The 18,381-nt window shown below is 38.0% G+C and overlaps 2 protein-coding genes across 2 annotated transcripts; one reads left to right on the plus strand and one right to left on the minus strand.

Moving 5' to 3' along the window:
* Positions 1 to 10,654: 10,654 nt before the first annotated feature.
* On the plus strand, positions 10,655 to 12,211 carry LOC117615626 (CBL-interacting serine/threonine-protein kinase 4). Its single transcript, XM_034344736.1, has one exon. It carries the CDS (start codon positions 10,717 to 10,719, stop codon positions 12,010 to 12,012), a length of 1,296 nt encoding a protein of 431 aa, XP_034200627.1. The 5' UTR covers positions 10,655 to 10,716; the 3' UTR covers positions 12,013 to 12,211.
* A 1,861-nt stretch (positions 12,212 to 14,072) lies between these two features.
* On the minus strand, positions 14,073 to 17,339 carry LOC117621117 (pentatricopeptide repeat-containing protein At3g23020). The gene has a single exon (XM_034351422.1). It carries the CDS (start codon positions 17,139 to 17,141, stop codon positions 14,541 to 14,543), a length of 2,601 nt encoding a protein of 866 aa, XP_034207313.1. The 5' UTR covers positions 17,142 to 17,339; the 3' UTR covers positions 14,073 to 14,540.
* Positions 17,340 to 18,381: the final 1,042 nt, after the last annotated feature.

Below are 18,381 nucleotides of genomic sequence, written 5' to 3' on the forward strand. Positions count from 1 at the left end.
CTTACTCTGGCCTGGGACTTTGGCTATCGTAATGTTGAGGTGGAAAGTGACTCTTGTGATGCTGTTTCCATGCTAAATAGCCCAACCATTCCCACTCATCCACTCTTAAGCATCATATGTTGTTGCAAGTCAAAGATCAACAAGGATTGGCGTTGCTCTATTAATCATATCTACCGTGAGCAGAATGTTGCTGCTGATGCTTTGTCCGCTAGGAACATCGATTTTGGTCCTGGATTCATCTCTTCGAGACGGCTCCTGACTTCCTGAAGGATATTTTATATGCTGATGCCATGGGTGTGTCCAAGCATCGTTCTGTTGCTGCCTAGGTGTTGCTGTGCTGGGCTTGTAGCCCCCCATGTTACCAAAAAAAGAACCTCATGAGTTTCTGGGTCAGTTCTCTTTCCACTGTCAAACCAAGCTATGACGGCGGCTCTCTCACATGTAGTACCACTGTCAAATCAGCATCCTAATTGGCCATGGACACACACCAAATCTTTCATCTCTCGTAGGAAACTAATATCTGTTATCAAACAACTAAGAAAGCGTAAACAAACAAAAGCTAGAAGTTCAATACTTTAGGAAATTAAAGTTAAAATTAATCGTACTATTTGATACGTGGAACGATTTTGTGTGCTACGAGTCAATGTTTGTAGAATTGGGCCGGCATTTTTTCATCTCCTCTTTCTCTGGGCTTTGCCTTTTTTTATAATTAAAAAAACCATTAATAATGAATCCCCCAAAACCCAAGCCCGCAAGTCAAAACTTAATTTGTAGAAAAACTTGGTTACAGTAGGATAACATTATTTTGTTATCACTGACCATTGATGTTATAACACGCATAATAATTTTTTCATGCGGCAAAATGTTATTGGCCGCCAGTTTGATGCAAGTGTTTCTCCTTTCAATTTCACATACAAATCAAGATCCCACATTTAAATATTGTTGGAAAATAAAAATTAAAGAACCAGAGAGAATATCATACCACAAAAATGCATTCTTAGAAGAATCTCCTACGAGACAAAAGTAAAACACAATGAAATCAAGATTTATTGCGTATATAGAGCCTCTTCTTTTGTAGTCGTTCTACACTCTTAAAATCTCATAATCAACCTTGACTAGTGCAAGGTGACGATGCGGCCATCACGCTTGAAAGAAGACCGAGAAAAAAGAGTAGACTGATGGAGATTGGTAAGGAATGCAATGCAGATAGAGACTTAGGTCTACCTAATTGTTTCTAGCCATGAATTTTTGTTTGCCCCAGGCTCCCTACCAAAGTAGATACCATATTGAAAATCAGCCACGGTTAGCATGCATGTCTTTTCTTGTACTTAGAAATTGTAAATTTCATAAAATATATATATATATATATATATATATATATACAAATGAATAATATGACAGGACCCGACCCAATTTTCACTTTGGAATTCGAGCCAAGTCCTGTGCGTGTCCGACACCTGGCGAATGTCGGGCACAAATGACCTTTTTACCCTTCTTACTTCAATTTCTCTTTAAATTTCCTTAGACTTCTGCCGAAAATTCGGCAGAGTCTCCTCTGTATTTTGATCAATCCCAAAATTTTTCACCTGTCAAACAATCTCAAATATTTCACCCAACAGCCAGAATGTTTCCAGTAATCAATTCAATTCTAATCTCCAAATTTTCAACTGGATATCAGAGCATACTCTCAAGTTCTCAAGGTTTAAAGGATTTTCTACAACTCTACCTTACATTGGTGGTGCGGAAGCTATGACTGGCCCGGTGGTGGATCCCGCGTACCTCTATGGCCTGGGGGCGAAAAACAGTTTGAAAAATGTGAGTAGACAAAAATAAGGTTCTTAGAAATAACTTTATAAACATAATAACCCCCATTGTAAAATAATTAAATAAAACTGAATACGTACTCTCTACATCAAGCATCTTCAGCTCAAGGCATTCTATATTAGTTATATTCAAGCTCGAAAGTTTCATACAAAACTACTGAAATCAAAGCCTTCATAAAAGTGCTGAAATCAAACGTGTGTAAAAACTCTGTGCTCAAACCTTGCATAACTGAACAAACATAAGGGTATTTATGCCTGAAAAATCAGAAAAACTGGTTTAAAATAACTGAAAATCATAGTTAAATAAAAGAAACTCAAAATCCTTTGAAAATACCACCAGTTTGTACCCCTGTCATTTCCGTCAATTCCCTGGCAGGTCTCGGGCGTCACACAGGCTACCCGAGCCGCAAACTGGCGAAATCAGGGGACTATGATCGGCCTGTCCCGCCGGCAGATTCCTCGGTGACACCAAGTCAGCTCGAGTCGCTCTGGCAGGATGCAGGGGACCGTAGTCAGCCTGATCCGCAATCCTGGCAGGTCTCGGGGACACAGAGTCAGCCGAGCCGCAATCCTGGCAGGTCTCGGGACACCAAGTCTGCCGAGCCGCAAATCCTGGCACTCACGGTCCGAGCGTCCCCGAAACTCGTGAGGCAAGTCAAGTGCACTGACTGAACTATAATCAGACTGGATGTCCGTAGACATCGGTCCGACTCTGGGTAATCACCATAAAAAAACGGGTACGAGGTGGTTTTAAAATAAATCCCTTTAAAAAGAAATATCTGAATAATAACTGTAAAACTCAAGTCGTGCTGCGGTCTCAACTGATTCGAAACTCAAACTCTGTTTCTATAACTGGTAAATAAGCAGCACCGACTTATAGAACTATTACTGTAATAATCGTGTTCGGAACCATAATAAAACTTACTCAAGATCAAATAAGGAAATTTATTCGAATAAACTCATTTATAAAAACTCTCTTATATAAAATTAAAATAAAATCACTTATAAACTTATTTATATAAAATCACATCAAATCATTCATGAAATTTGATTTATGAAAGAATGTCCACTCACAGATGGTCCGAGCTAGCTGGACCTCTCGGGGGTCCCTCCTGTGGATTAGCCGGACTCCTGGTGCCTGTTTATCCAAGAATAATAAATTAATAAACTACTGTATAAAAAAAATTTAAACTAAACACCCTGCCCCCGGCTCCTAAACATAGGTGCTTTTCAATTCAAATTACTCCTATGCCCATAATAGCCTTTTTCAACGCTTGGAACAGTTTTGGGAGGTTCGACGTTCAGCTTAAGTGATAAGCCGTCAGATCGGCCGACCCGGGACCCGTGGGGTCCACGGTGTCCGATGGCCAATCTGATCGTCCCTGAAGGTTTCTCATACAGCGGGAACCCTGTTCTGCGAATTTGGTCCGAATCGGACGGTCGGATTGGCCAAAATCGCGTTACCGCTTAAAACCCTAACCCTAGCCCCAGGGTTCGCGATTTCGGAGTATCCGGGACTCCGATTCGCAATCCGTCGAATCCTACGCGATCCTGAAATCACATAGACCGACATATCCAAAATTCAGCGCAATCCAACGATCACACGACATTGCACCCACGGATCGCGCAATATGGAAAATCCGTTCGGGGCTCAAACGGACTCCGAATCGAGATCCGCAAAATCCCACGCGCTCGTGACGACACGAGGACCTCAAAACTGGCCAGAGCCATGCCACCACCCTGGCCCACGCGCCGCCACACGCGCAGGCAGATTGGGTGTCCAAAGCAATTCGGGTGTGCCGAAAAATCGTGGAACCGAGACTCCAAACTCCTATCCTAGGTAAAACACCCCATTTGGAGTCACTTTTGTTCTTGGACAACCCCCAAAAAGTGACCGGAAATAGTAGTTTCGAAGGGCCGAAGTTTCGGCCAAACTTCAAGTCGAAAATCGAACCCCTTAACGCTAAAATCGATCGAAGCCAATACACCCATCAGCTAGAGCACGAAAAATAACTTAAAATCCATACCTTACTCGATCGATTTGGTGGAGAAAAGAGGGAGAATTTCGAGCTGGAAGTTCGAGTGGCATTCGGACGAACCGTCGGCTTCCATGGCTGATTCCGGCCGATTCCGACCACGGCAGCGGCTGAGGTGGGTCGGGAAATGTCGGCCGTCGTGTGCTGGTTCGTTTGGCACCGGTCTCGGAGATCAGCTCCAAGCGAGGCAGCCGGTGCGACGTCGGAAAGGGAGGAAGGTCGCGGGAGGGTTGCTGCGGGAGGAGAGGGAAGGAGCTGACGGGGGAGAAGAGAGAGAGGGCTATAAAAATCTGACTTTTTGACCAAAATTACCATTTTACCCCTCGTGGTTTTTAGACCATATCTTCTTTGTTAAGGCTCTGATTCGGCTCTACTCCGTGTCTACGAACTCCTCTCGCCGCGCTCTACGCAATGGCGCAAGCGAAATTTCCAAATTCTTTTTCGATTAAACAGTCAGATTTTCCCCCATTAAAATATGCGAGGGCAATTTGGTCATTTCGCTAAAAGATATTTTCTTTACTTTTTAGATATTTTCTTTCTTTTTAGATATTTTGTTTTGGGTTCTTACATAATAAGTCGTCGGTTTAAATTCCATGGCTTAAATTAAATCCAACACAGCTTAGTTTAAAACGTACATGATATAGACTTGGATTAGGCATGTATTAAACTTAATGTAGATTTGCAAATCTAATGCCCTCTTTGCTGTGCTCTAACGATGCACACAAGAATCCAATTATGCGAGGCTATTGGTCCAACTAATAAACAAAAACATCCAAGCATTTCATTGTTAAAATTACCAACTTGTTTTCAAACAACACTTTCTTAATTAAGATATTTTAACCATGGAAGGACCGAATAGGATTAGTTTTGAGAGGGACTTATTAATACTTCCAAACACATATATCCCTTGTTACTCTTTTGAGCATACTCATAAAATAGAAATCCAGACAAAGAGCTTGTAGCTCTCAATTGGTTAAGAGTAGTTATTCATGCACCTGAAGTTCTGTTTTACAATCTCCTCTCCTTTAATATCACATGTATCCAAAAATAATAATAATAATAAAATAAAATCAAAATCAAAATTTAATGAACAGAGAATAAGATTTTTTTAAAACATCTTTTTAACTTTACTTCGATGTCACTCCTCAGGATTCTCAAAAAGTTTTGGCAGGCACCGGCTATATTCTTCTAAAGGCCATCTTGAATTTTGATTCATGATGAGAGAGCACTTGTTTGATACTATTTAATTAATTAATTTTTTAAATTAAGGGCCCATCATTTTTCAATTATTTCCACACTCATAAGGTCAATTTGTCATTATTGTACTGTAAAAATAACTATTTTTAAATTTAATATAAGTGAAAAATAAACTGTGAGTGAAAGTAGGTCAATTTGCTTTTTTAATTATTGAAGTCAACTTTTGAGGAAGATATCTAAGCCGTTGTTTGAGGACAAAATTGGGTAGTTTAGGTTTTAATCTAATTGAATACGTATAATGCTCAGACAATGATATCGACATCCATCTAATTAAATGTAATTAGTGGAAGTAATTAGTGGAAGGATTGGCCCATGAAGGACCCATTGTTTTATTTTTATATTTTGGTAATATTTTGGACCCACACTCAATTTTTGTGACGTAATGTAAATGGCACTTTCAAAGTTACGTACAAGGAGACAATACTTATGTTCATTTAATAATATGATAACCAAACACAATTAATAAAATAAGATGAAGACTATCATAAAGTACTATATGCTATATATTACTTGGACATTATTGAATGCAATCAAATGATTCAGTGCGTCTCTGGAGAATAGCATAAACAAACCCGATGTTTCTTGGACAATTAATTTTTTCTTCTTCTTCTTTTAACACTAATGTTAGGTTATCAAATTTTGTCACAAAATGGCATATTCTAGATATAAATCAAGTCAAGAATGAAATCATAATTGATTTTTTTTTAACTTGGCGATATTATATTACTATAAGAGGTTATAAAAGAAGACATCGGACAAGACATTAGGTGAGTTAATTTACATATAAGAATTCAGTTCTCGGACTAATCAGTAATTTATTTTTCTTCCCATGATGATTAGAAGGGACTAAAGCCCCCAATAATGATCCCCGTTTCATAATTGATTTGAATAAATAAAAAAATACCTGTGATATTTAGTGAATAAATTCAATAAGTGTAATACTACTTTGTTAATAGCAATGCTGAAGGGAGAAGTCTAATGTAAAATGTAACCATTGTTGTTGTTGAGCTAAATTTTGACTAGATTCATAATCAAAACTATTTACTCTATCTTTTTCACTCATGTGCATTCTTTCTCTTTCCAATGGCGGATTCAAGAATTTCGTTAGAGGTAGGCTAATATTTTTCTTAACTTTGGGGACTCCAAATAATTTTAAAAAAAATCATAACATTCCTTTAAAATATTTAAAAGCCAAAAAATAACTTCTTCTTTTTTAAACAAAAACAAATAATCTTAAACAAACATTTTCTCATTCTCTCTCTCCCCCATCCTGACCTTGAGAAGCAAAGAACCTCACCCTGATGTTTCGAGTGGAACCTCAAGCAGAGAAGCAACTTCTCTTTCAAATAGCATAAGAAAAAAATCTTAACAACCAAACCCTAAATCTTAAAACCTAACGATAATCATTAAAATTTAACAACCAGAACCTAAATGTTATTACTGTGAGAAGCATTTCTGCCTTTGCTTCTCTTGCTTCAGAGAGAGAGAGAGAGAGAGAGAGGGGTAGTTCAGAGAGTCAGTGAGAGAAGGAGCAGTGAGAGGAAGAGAGAGATAGAGGCGGAGAAGCGGTGATTCACATAAACAGAGTAAGAGAACAAAGTAGAAGAGAAAATAAATTGTATACATAAAGAAAATAAATAAATAAATAAAGGTGAGAGAAACAAAATTTGGTTAGTTTATTAGATTAAAAAACAAAAAGCAACTGCAAGAGACAACATGTGGCAAAGAGGGGTAGGCTAATATTTGTGGGAGTAGGGACAGCTTTGTAAAATTAGAACCAAAGTCTAGTAACTTTAAATCTTGCACTAGGTTGGCACCCACTCCAGCCTATACATGTCTCTTCCTGTTGCCCTTTTCAATATATATGTCAATAAATTTCTTTTTTAAAGAAGAAAACTCATGGCCCATTAAGTATTTTCAAATGTAAATTCTAATTTGTAGCTCATAGAATATGCATTAATAATTAACAGTCCTGATCTCTTGGACCCCTGTAGTCCAAGAGATTTATGGTCACTTACCGTTGGATGTAAATTCAACGGTTGACTTGAATCGGGTAATAATCATTTATGTCATATTGCATTTATATATATCATTTTGAACCATTGGATTAATATCCAACGGTGGGTGACCACAATCTCTTAGACTCCTGTGGTCCAAGAGATCGGGACTGTAATAATTAAATATATTTATACAATTCAGAAAAGAAACCAACCTAATAATATAATTGAATGAAAACTAATATAAAGTACAATTGGAAAAGGTTTAAAATGTCTTTTTATTTGTTTAATATTTTGGAGCGCATGCTACAGCATGTGTGATCAACCACCGTTTACTCTCTAGTGTCTCCGGCTATGCAGGCCCCTACTACACAAGCAAGTAGGTCAAGAGTTGGCCGACGTGGCACGCCCATGGCCGTCAAACAGGGCCAATAGCAAAATGAGATCCAGAGTCTTATGTGGACTTGATTTAAAATAAAATATTATATTTGAATTTGTTGTATTGTGATTCACAATATCATATTCTATTAAGTGGGGCTCATAATGCATAATTTAAAACTTATATATAGACTCATTCCACATGATTACAAGGCTCACACTCTCTTAGTCAGGTAGAAATCGTAATATTCTTGCGAATTAACTTCCCATGTTTGAAAATAGAGAATGTTCATTTCCATGTTTGGGAGCGTTGAAAAATGAGGACTAGAAAATATAATTTGAAACTCATTCCCTTCCTAAACCTTTAATCAAACAAGCCCCAAGATGATAGACTCACTACTCTAGGGTGAATTGGTCAATTGGAGCTTTTAATATTATATTACATTGATATAAATTGGTTGTAAATTAAATGATATTAGTTTTGAATAAAATGAGCTAGGATTTAAATGAACAAACAAAATGTTGAATCTCACATATTTATATTGTTATGGTTTTGATTTTTTCAAACTTTATTGTAATGATCATTTATGGCTAATAAATTTTTTATCTAAATTATAAATGCAATTCCATAATTTCTCAACAACATAAAAAGTCAAAGAAAATATACAAATCATAACATAATCCATCAAGTAGATAGAAAAAGAAAACATGAAAACAATATGGAAAAAAAAGAAAAAAAAAAAGTGTATATATATAGTTGAAATTTTGCAAGGCAAAGACAATAATGCGGCAACAACCTCCTGCCATCCCAGTGGCCAGGAGCAGGAGATAAGCCGTTGGCAGATGCAGCCTAGGCAATCCCAACGTGCCCAAATAGTGTGCTCCTGTACCTGTTTAAATTACCAAAATACCCTTTTCCCTTTATACAATGCATACATGTGAATTTGACCACGCAAGTTGAGAGCAGGCACTAGGAAGGCAGGCAGAAGTAAACCAACCACGTGAAACTTTTGCAAGAAAACGACACAACGAAAGGTCGTATTACCTCCTAATTTGACTTATCAGATCAGAGGGGGCCAAGTTGCTCCCATATCATGTCGCTCCATTAATTAATTAATTCATAATTATGATCTGATTTGATCTAATCTTATGTATTATGCGTGTTTATTGTTGAAGCTGGTGCCTTTCATTTTACAGTCTGTCATATAATTACCCGTTACTATAGAATTTTTTTAAATTAAAAAAACATAAATAAAAGACGCTTTGCTTTGAAAAGAGAATGATATATAATTACACTTTTGTTTAAGGCTTTACGCATGGGGTCATCTCATTTGTCGGCACCCTGATTAGTTTATTAGCATTTTATTCTTAATTGGTAGTGGAGATACTTTTTACCTTGATGCCTTTGTTTTCAAATCATGTTTGTGACCTTCCACAACTTGGAACGATGGGAAGTTACAAAAGAAAGTTCCTTCTGCATTCCCAATTGCCCACTTTGATATTTATCTAATGACAAATGATAATACCCATTTCTTCAATTGTTTTCGCGTATTAACATTGTAAGCATGTACATCATTGTTTATGGCAGCATTACGTGTGGTTACCATAAAAAGGTTTTAATTTTGGTAGAGTTTTTTTTCGACAACCACTTGGATATTTACAAAGATAATTTTAAAACGAAGCACTCATAACAAAATTCACCGTCGCAAATAGAGCTAACCATAATTAAGTATTGACTTCATCATAAATATATATCGTCTTTGTATTTATGTGAGTTAAATTTGAGATCTGAATCTAAAGAAGGAGAAACAATAGACTAAAGGTTGGTTGGTGAGAAAAAAAAAAAGTTCATCCTCATATAAGTATGACTTGGAAAGAATATCTATAACTACCTAGCTAAGCGTGACATGGAATTTAATAAACATGTATTTGCACGTATATGGAATAAATGCTGACTCGGAATATATATCATATATGTTTTTGGGTGATGATATCAAAATACATATACAAATTATGTTGCACAGATATGGACATGGGAATACGAATATGCGATACAGGAACACGGGAATACAGAAAATATCAAAAAACTGAAATACAGATACGACTAGAACACGACAATTAAAAAATAATTCTAATAATAATTATATATATAATAAACAAAATGTTCATGTTCATAGGATACAAATTAAAGTGAGAAAAAATAAACTCACAAAGATGTGCAAAGTGTTAAATACACGAAAAAAATCTCAAATATCATATCTATCTGGTCAAATTTTACTTTATTTTTTATTTTTTATTATTGAGAAATTTTATGGTTGCATTCATAATTCAACCAAAAAAATTAGCCACAAAGGGCCAATACAAACTATCTACAAAAGGGTCATTACAATAATGAAACGATCTAATATCAAAATTAAGAAAATCAGATATGTCTCCACTAACGATCAGACAAGATCGAAGAAACTCTGGCATATGCATCCCAACTAAGATTGCAAACTTAGAATAATAAAAAAGAGATAAAGCTTGAAAAAATCAAGCCAAAACAATACAAATAAAACTCTCACCAATGAGAGATGAAAAACTCTCACAAAGGAGAGATGAAAAACCCTCACAAAAGGAGATGTGAAAACTACACAGAGAACCCAAAGAGTCTTTGCAACTTATTCCAAACATAAAGAAATTGCAAAAAAGATGGTGGTGGAGATCCGACGCCGAAATGCAGGTGAAAATCCGACGCTGAGCCGCAGCCGCCTATAATGATTGGATAAAAATTATAACAAAACTAAGATAAATAAGAAAAACCCTTTGTCTCTGAAAATGGGGGAAGATAGGAAGAGAATAGGGGAGAGGGGGGAAAAACGATGGCTTTCTCTCCTTTCAAAGTGGAAAAGGCTCTAAAAGTGTTTTTTAGGAGAAAGGGAGTTAGGGTTATGGCTTATGGTCTAGAATATTACTTCCAAACCTGGTCAAATTTTACTTACGCGAAAATTGAATTGACCCTTAAACACGTATTTTTTCCAATTAAAGTTGTAATCATTACAAGTACAAAAACCAAAACAAAAAATAAAGGGTAGTATGGGAAACAACCCAAACCACAGTAGAAGGCCAACTAGCAGGCTAAAAAACAATACGCTATAAAAGCCAACACCCAAACCACATCAGCCCTTGTCCCCAACAGTCTCTAGGTTGCTGCTGCTGCTTTTAGCTTTCTCCAACCTACGAGCCATGGGGGTCCCACAAACCCCTCCACCTTCCACCGCCGCCACCACCACCACCCTCCTCGGCAAATACCAATTGGGCCGGATATTGGGCCGGGGAAGCTTCGCCAAGGTCTACAAGGCCCAATCCCTCGTGGACAATACCGCCGTCGCCATCAAAATCATCGACAAACCCCAAATCGACGCCGTCATGGAGCCTCGGATCCTCCGAGAAATCTCCGCCATGCGCCGCCTCCACCACCACCCCAACATCCTCAAAATTCACGAGGTCCTCGCCACCAAGTCCAAAATCTACCTCGTCGTCGAGCTCGCCACCGGCGGCGAGTTATTCGCCAAAATCTCGCGCCACGGTAAATTGCCGGAGTCCCTGTCCCGCCGGTACTTCCAGCAGCTCGTCTCGGCCCTGCACTTCTGCCACCAGAACGGCGTCGCTCACCGCGACGTGAAGCCCCAGAACCTTCTGCTTGACAAGAACGGGAACTTAAAAGTCTCGGATTTCGGGCTCTCGGCCTTGCCTGATCAGCTAAAAAACGGGCTGCTGCAGACGGCCTGCGGAACCCCCGCGTACACGGCGCCCGAGGTGGTTTACCGGCGCGGCTACGACGGCTCCAAAGCCGATGCGTGGTCCTGCGGTGTTATCCTCTTCGTCTTGCTCGCCGGGCGCCTACCGTTCGAAGACAGCAATTTGGCTGCCATGTACAAGAAGGTTCAGAGGCGAGAGTACGAGATTCCGGGTTGGATTTCGAAGCCGGCAGGTCGGATAATATACCAACTGCTCGACCCGAACCCGAACACGAGGTTGGGGATCGAGGCGCTGATGGAGAAGGCGTGGTTTAAAAAATCGATGGATTTGGGGCTGACGGGCGCTTTCGAACCGGAGGAGAAGTCGAAATGCGACACCGTACCTTGCGGGATGAATGCATTCGATATAATCTCGATGTCGTCGGGATTGGATCTGTCGGGGCTCTTCGAGGTGGAGAGCCGGATGGAGAGGCGGTTCACGGCTGAGGCGGCGGCGGAGACGGTGGTGGAAAAAGTGGCGGAAGTTGGGGAGAGGTTAGGGTATAAAGTGGAGAAAGGGAAGAGCGGTGTGAATGTAGGGTTGGGGAAACGAGGGAAGGGGGTGATGACGAAGGTGGTAATGGCGGTTGAGGTGAAGGAGGTTGCGCTGAGTTTGGTGTTGGGGGAAGTGAAAATGGCGGAGGGTGGCGGTGTCGAGCTTGATCAGGAGGCTAGGCTTTGGGAGGAGTTGAGAGCTGGGTTGCAGGACTTTGTCGTTTCGTGGCATAACGTCGTCGTTTGATTTTGTGTGCATTATTTGGATCTAATTAAGGCTACGACATAAGTTTTACTTTTATTTAGGTTTAGTGGTATGTTAGTTGAGTTGGGTTTAAGAGTTGAGAATTTGTACATTGGATCAAAACTTCAGATGTTGCTTTGATTTGTGGTTACTGGTACTAATTTATGATTAATCAAAATTAGTTTCATCTTTTTAAGGAGTTCATCTATGGTTGGAAGTCATATCGCATACGAAATAGATCCAATCCAACGAAAAAGAAGTGAATCGGTTAATCCAATGATTAAAAAGTTTTATGTAGCATATGAATTCCTTGAGATTGGATCTGTGAAGCTTATTTGAGGTGCTTACTAATGGAGCATAGGATTGTAATTGCATATGCATATGCAGTGATTAAGAGTAGTTGCCCAATAATATCAATCAACTAAGAAATACTCAAAAAAAAATCTTAAAATCATCGTTGAAAAGGTGGAGTGTTCCATGGAGCTCCTTTTTATTTTTTAGCAAACAAATTATTGTATTCGTCACAAAATATGAGGCTTGCTTTGGTGACCCTTGCCTTGCAAGAAAAGAAGAAGAAAAAGTTGTAGATTGTTGAGCAAACCCGCCCTTTTTCTTTTTTTTTGTCTGGAATTACATTTGTTGCTTGGGCATCCATAAAAATCTTCCACATACGACATGCAAATGAATCTGAACAAGAAAATATGAAAAGATACACACATACATGTTGATCGTTGCTGTCTTTTTATATACAGTATACTACTGTATATAAAAAAGGGATCTGAAAACGCAAAAAGAAGTTGAAAAACAAAATCAAACTGTGCAATAAATAAATAATTCACTAATTTGGCAGCTGGTTCTACTTTCTATCTTTCTTTGTTGCAAGTTGCCTGAACAGAACAGAAGAAGAGAAAAACAAGAGGCCGTCACGGGCATTATTCTTCTCAGCGTCAGAAGATACTTGATTGATGCTAACAGCTGCTGACTGTATACAAAAAGCACCTACACCAACTTGAGCTTTTGGAACACACCATATAAGAGCATTAAGCAAACGTTTGTTTGTGTCATGCTCCATGCTGTTTCTGTTTCAGTTTCTGTTGCTCTATGGACTAGGTTGGTATTGCTGTGCGAGCTGCTTCTATGGTCCTGTGAGAATAATTGTTAGATATTTTCAAAATAAACTATTATTATTTGGAGTGTCAGCCAAAATGTAAAGGTGGTTGGGTGTCAAGTTGTCAACCTGTCAACCCCCACCAAAACATGAATATGAATGGGTGTACAGAGAGACCTGTGATGTGTGAATAACATAAGAGACTCTGATAATTTGGCATCAAGTTTCAACAATTATTGTTGTCTTCTTCTCCATTTTACTGATTTGAAATCAATCATCCTATCGAGTATGTGAACCTACTGTCCTTGTTTTTGGAAGAAAAAAAGAGAGGAAAATGATCTGATCAAATCAAATCAGCTTCTGCATTAGCACAGCTGCATTTTTCTACTAAAGCGAGCAGGCAAACAGATAATGAAATGAACTAATGAAGAATGGATTATAATTTCTAGTCCATTTGGTAATCTTTTCATTTTTGGTTTTTAGTTTTTATTTTTATTGTTTTGTTGCCTAATGATAGAGGGGAAATACATGGAGAAAAAGAGAGATGAAAAAAAAGTGGTGGGATGAAAATGAAGTGGTAATCAAATGGATCCTTAATTACATTATCCCGTTATACCATATGGCATATCCAATTTGGAAAGAACTGGTTTAATTCAAGCAACATTTAAAATACTGGGCTTGTAAATTTTGCCGAGGGTGAATTCAGAAACTAAAAGTACTGAAAAAGAGCAAAGTCCAGAATATGTCTTCCTAAACATATATGTTTTACAAAGGACCCACTAGTGTAGTGGTTTGGAGCAATTGATTTCCCATGCAAGATTCTAGGTTCGAGTCCTAGCATCCGTATACTGTATGTGAGTTTAGTATATTATCACTCCTCTCAATAGGAAGGTCTTTAAAAAAAAAAAACAGAAATGCTTTTGTAAGGAAATATGTATTCTATAAGCTTGAGAGGTGAAAAAAAAAAACGTAGAGAGAGTTCTGCATTAAGCATGAGAGGAGACCTCAGTTAACTTACATAGTACTTGAACCTTGCTTGCATATTACAACCATATATTAAGAGATACAATTTGTCATACAAGGATTTTACAAAATATTCAATTTGGCTCAAGGACTTGTTCCTGTAAAGTTGGCTATACAATTCTTGTGCTGGGCAATAAGCTCTATACAGGTTCATCCACGTCCTGTTCCCGTCAAACGATAGACCATCTACGTTGTGTTCCTGTCAAAAAATTCCACCTCCTTTCTCAGTGCCTTTGAGTGGTATGTACTATGTAGGACGCAACTTTACATACAACACCACGCAAACTTCTACACTGAAGTTCCACAGCCCAGTTTCCTCATTGAATTTCATAAATCAGCAAGAAATTGGAGCACAGGATCTGATGGTCATTACTCAAAACGCTGGATGCAAAGATAGTATCTACACATAATTACTTCCACTCATTCTCACAACAGAATAGAGGGCTGACATCCATGCTTGCAAACCACTCTGGGCATCCTTCTTCACCAATACTTCCAGCTTCGCAACAGCCTGCTTTGAAATACCAGATTTCACCAAAACAAGTCCAAGTGATTTGAATGTACAATCATCAGGTTGAATGGCAGCTCTCATCATTTCCTTGAAAGTTTCCACAACCTCTTTGAATCTTCCATACATCACATACAACCCAAGCACATTATTATAACTCAACAGATCAGTTAAAAGTCGCAGTTCTCTCATCTGCTCTGCAATCTGAATGGCTTCCTCAAACCTCCCCATTTTTTTATACATGCACAACATCATTGCATATGAAAACTCATTGGCATTTCCCTTTCTCTTCAAGCCATCAAAGATTTCTTCTGCTGGTTTAACCATAGATTGCTCACTATAAAGATCAATCATACAATTTGAAGCATATATGGAAGGACCATCCTCTGATGATTGAATAAGTCTGTATGTTTCTTCTGCTTCTTTCAAAAAACCAACTTTAGTATAGAGCTTGATCAATGAGTTGTAAATCACCGTGTTCCCAGGCAAACCTGCCTTTTTCATTGCATCAGCATAACTGAGAGCTTCTTTAACACTTCCAACATCAGCAAAAGCATTTATCAGCACCCCAAAGACAATAACATCTGGTTGAACACTGAATCCAACCATCTCTTTATATAGTCCCTCTGCCATTTCCAATTGTCCTAATTTTGCAAAGCTTGAGATCACAGCACAATAAGGGATGCAATCACTTACCAATCTTGCCTCCTGCATCTTCCTGAGATAGGGTTTTGCTATATGTGGCATATTAGCACTAGACAAAATTTGTATGAGAGAACTATAGCTACATTTGTCTGGAACTACACCATGACTCTCCATGCTATTAAACAACTCACATGCTTTATCATAATGTTTCCCCACCCCATAAGCTTTAATCATCACGTTAAACTCAAGGACACTCAATTTCTTCACTTCTTGACAGCAAAAAAAAACTTTCTCAGCTTCCAAAATATGCCCACGCTCTCCATATGCATCAATATTAGCAGAACAGCACTCACAACTCATTTTCCCTGAAAGATGAAACCTCATGAACCAAAACCATGACTTCTCAAGCATCCCAGATTCTATGTACATCCTAGTCAGAGCTGACTGAGTGAATTCATCAATCTCAAGGCCCCTTTCATCCATCTCTGATATGAGATCTTCGGCTTCGCTAACCATGTGTCTTAATGAGTATGCATACAAAAGGATGCGGTAACTCACATGGTCTGGCTCAAGGTGAGCCTCCTTCATCTTTGTGAAGTATTTTGTTGCCATGTCTATATTATCATGCTTTGCATGGAGCGAAATTAGAATATTATATGTTCTCGTGTCCGCTGGGCATCGAATCTCTTCCATCTTCTGCATGAGGGAAGCAACTTCTTCTAGCCGGCCATGGTTACCGCAAATGTGCATCATTGTATTGAAAGTCACTGTAGTCGGAGCAATCCCTTCCCTAAGCATCGTCGCAAATATTTCAGATGCTTCTTTAAGTTGGCCAGCCTTTCCATACGTGTCAATCAATGTATTATATGTATGTGAGCTCAAAGAAACATGAGAGTGCAAAGAGCTCCCCAATCCACCAGCAGCTGTTGTAGTAGTGCCCTCTTGTCTAAAAGATAGGCTCAATGACCATTTGTCGAAAAAATCCTCAGCTTTTTGAAATTCTCCCGCTTTCTTATACAAATGAACGACAATCCCCATAGTAACCTCATCAGGTTTCATTCCTTGTTTGTTCATCTTCTCCAGCCAAAGAAGTGCTTCTTCTTTCAACCCACCTTTACTATAAACATCAATCAAAGTTCCATAAGTCGAATTGATAGGCGCTATTCCTTTAACCTTCATCTCATCCCAAAGATTCTCTACAAGGCTCCACTTCCTTGCCTTCCCAAGAATTCTAAGCAGTATATTATAGTGAATCACATTCAATTCATAAAAGTCCTTTCTCTTGAACCACTCAAAAATCTCCCAAGCCCTTTTCCAACTCACCTGCTCCTTCAAAATTATGCTCCTTTCCTTGTTAGTAAGCCTATCTTCCCATGGCTTCAAAGCCTTATCCAAATCCTCAACTTCATCCAATGCCTTCAAAATTGCAGGTAAGCAACCCCCATAAGTGACCCATTTCGTCGAACACTTGGAAGGCACTTTCTTCACCACTCCATTTCCATTCACCGCCCTCAATTCAAAATCAAAATCCCTGCTTTTCACATAAGCACCACTACCCTTAGTGATTTTCCTCTTTTCCCCACCTGGGTTGCACACAAAACTATGTTTCTTCTGCTCAACCTCATGAACAACAGCACCATTTCCACATCTATCATGGGTGGGTCTATGAACTTCACTTAAACCCTTCTTGACCGTTCCTCCTCCATTGGGGCTCTGAACCACTCTGGGTTTCCTCTCCTTGTTTATTAGTTCAAGTTTGTCTAATGGAGAATGCCTTATGTTGGGTGAGGTTTTTATGGAACCCAAAATGGGGAAGCAACTGGTGTCCAACTGGAGCTTCACAAACATTGTTTTCACAGAAACTGAAACATACTATATTTTTCTTGAGTATTAGGAAACTGATAATAACATGGTTAGAGTCCTCCAAACGTTGTTGGAGTAATTTGCAGAGACTCGGAGAGTATCAACTTTGGTAGGCTCAAATGGACAGGCAGAGAAATCAAATAGGAGAAAAGTTGAAGGCAGTCGGACGATTCGGATCATCCATATACGAAAATCGGGTCGACCCAACCCATCAAAACAAGATGCAGGTTCTATATCCACCCAACGCATGTCTTTGCTCACCTATTATTATTCTTTTATTATTATTCTTTTTGGTGAATGACAACTGTATATTCCTATGTGAAATTATCACACATCGGTTAATAGACCCTACAAAACTTGACAATTTAATAGGGCTAAATGAAGTCCAATTATAATTTAGCCCTCTAAAATATTATTTAGTCCAAGATTATTATATTTGAGTAATGTCATACTTATTATATTTTTATTTTACATTTCTATATCACATAATGTGGCATGTTTATATTATATGCCACATAAATTAATTAAGTTTATTTTAATAAAGAAAGTTTAATTAACAGTTTTTTTTAAGTGTTAATAAATTATATAAGAAAAAAAATATTAACTAATTTTAATTGATGTGGTTGCCCATCTCATCTGCCACATAAGGTAGACAACCACATTAATTAAAATAATATATTTCAGGCATATTGCCGCTCGGCTATACTATATATATATATATATATTTTTTTTTCCTCAAAAGAACCCGCTCCAGCGATCAGGTGATTTCCAAGTAGGCCAAAGTGACAGTTGGAGCTCGAACCTTCTTTTTTCCCTAGCAATTTTGAAATTTTGTGGCCCATTTCCATTAGTTTATACTTTATAGTTATTAATTTGCTAGCTTCAACATATGCAAAATAGATATTGAAGGAAAAGAAATTTCACATTAAATCAATATAACAGTTCAATTTTTTTTCTTTTTTATTTTTTTTTGTAGGAAAACGCCTTTGATTTACCTCATTCTCTTGAGTGCTACTAAATTCTATTTAACATATATTAATACATGAATTTTGTATATATAATATGTGAAAATTATGTGTATAGTACTTGAATTTTGTTTATATTATTGAAAATTTTGTAAAAAAATAAGTATATTAAACATGAAAAATACGTATGTATGTGTATAACACGAGTATTAAAAGAGAAAATGTTAAATTCTTTATACGAGTAGTAACTTTGAAAAAGT

This window comes from Prunus dulcis, chromosome 1, assembly GCF_902201215.1.
Source record: "Prunus dulcis chromosome 1, ALMONDv2, whole genome shotgun sequence".
Lineage (NCBI taxonomy): Eukaryota > Viridiplantae > Streptophyta > Magnoliopsida > Rosales > Rosaceae > Prunus > Prunus dulcis.

Bases quoted from the DNA above. Each gene is read 5' to 3' on its own strand.
- LOC117615626 (XM_034344736.1), top strand. From the start codon at position 10,717: ATGGGGGTCCCACAAACCCCTCCACCTTCCACCGCCGCCACCACCACC.
- LOC117621117 (XM_034351422.1), bottom strand. From the start codon at position 17,141: ATGTTTGTGAAGCTCCAGTTGGACACCAGTTGCTTCCCCATTTTGGGT.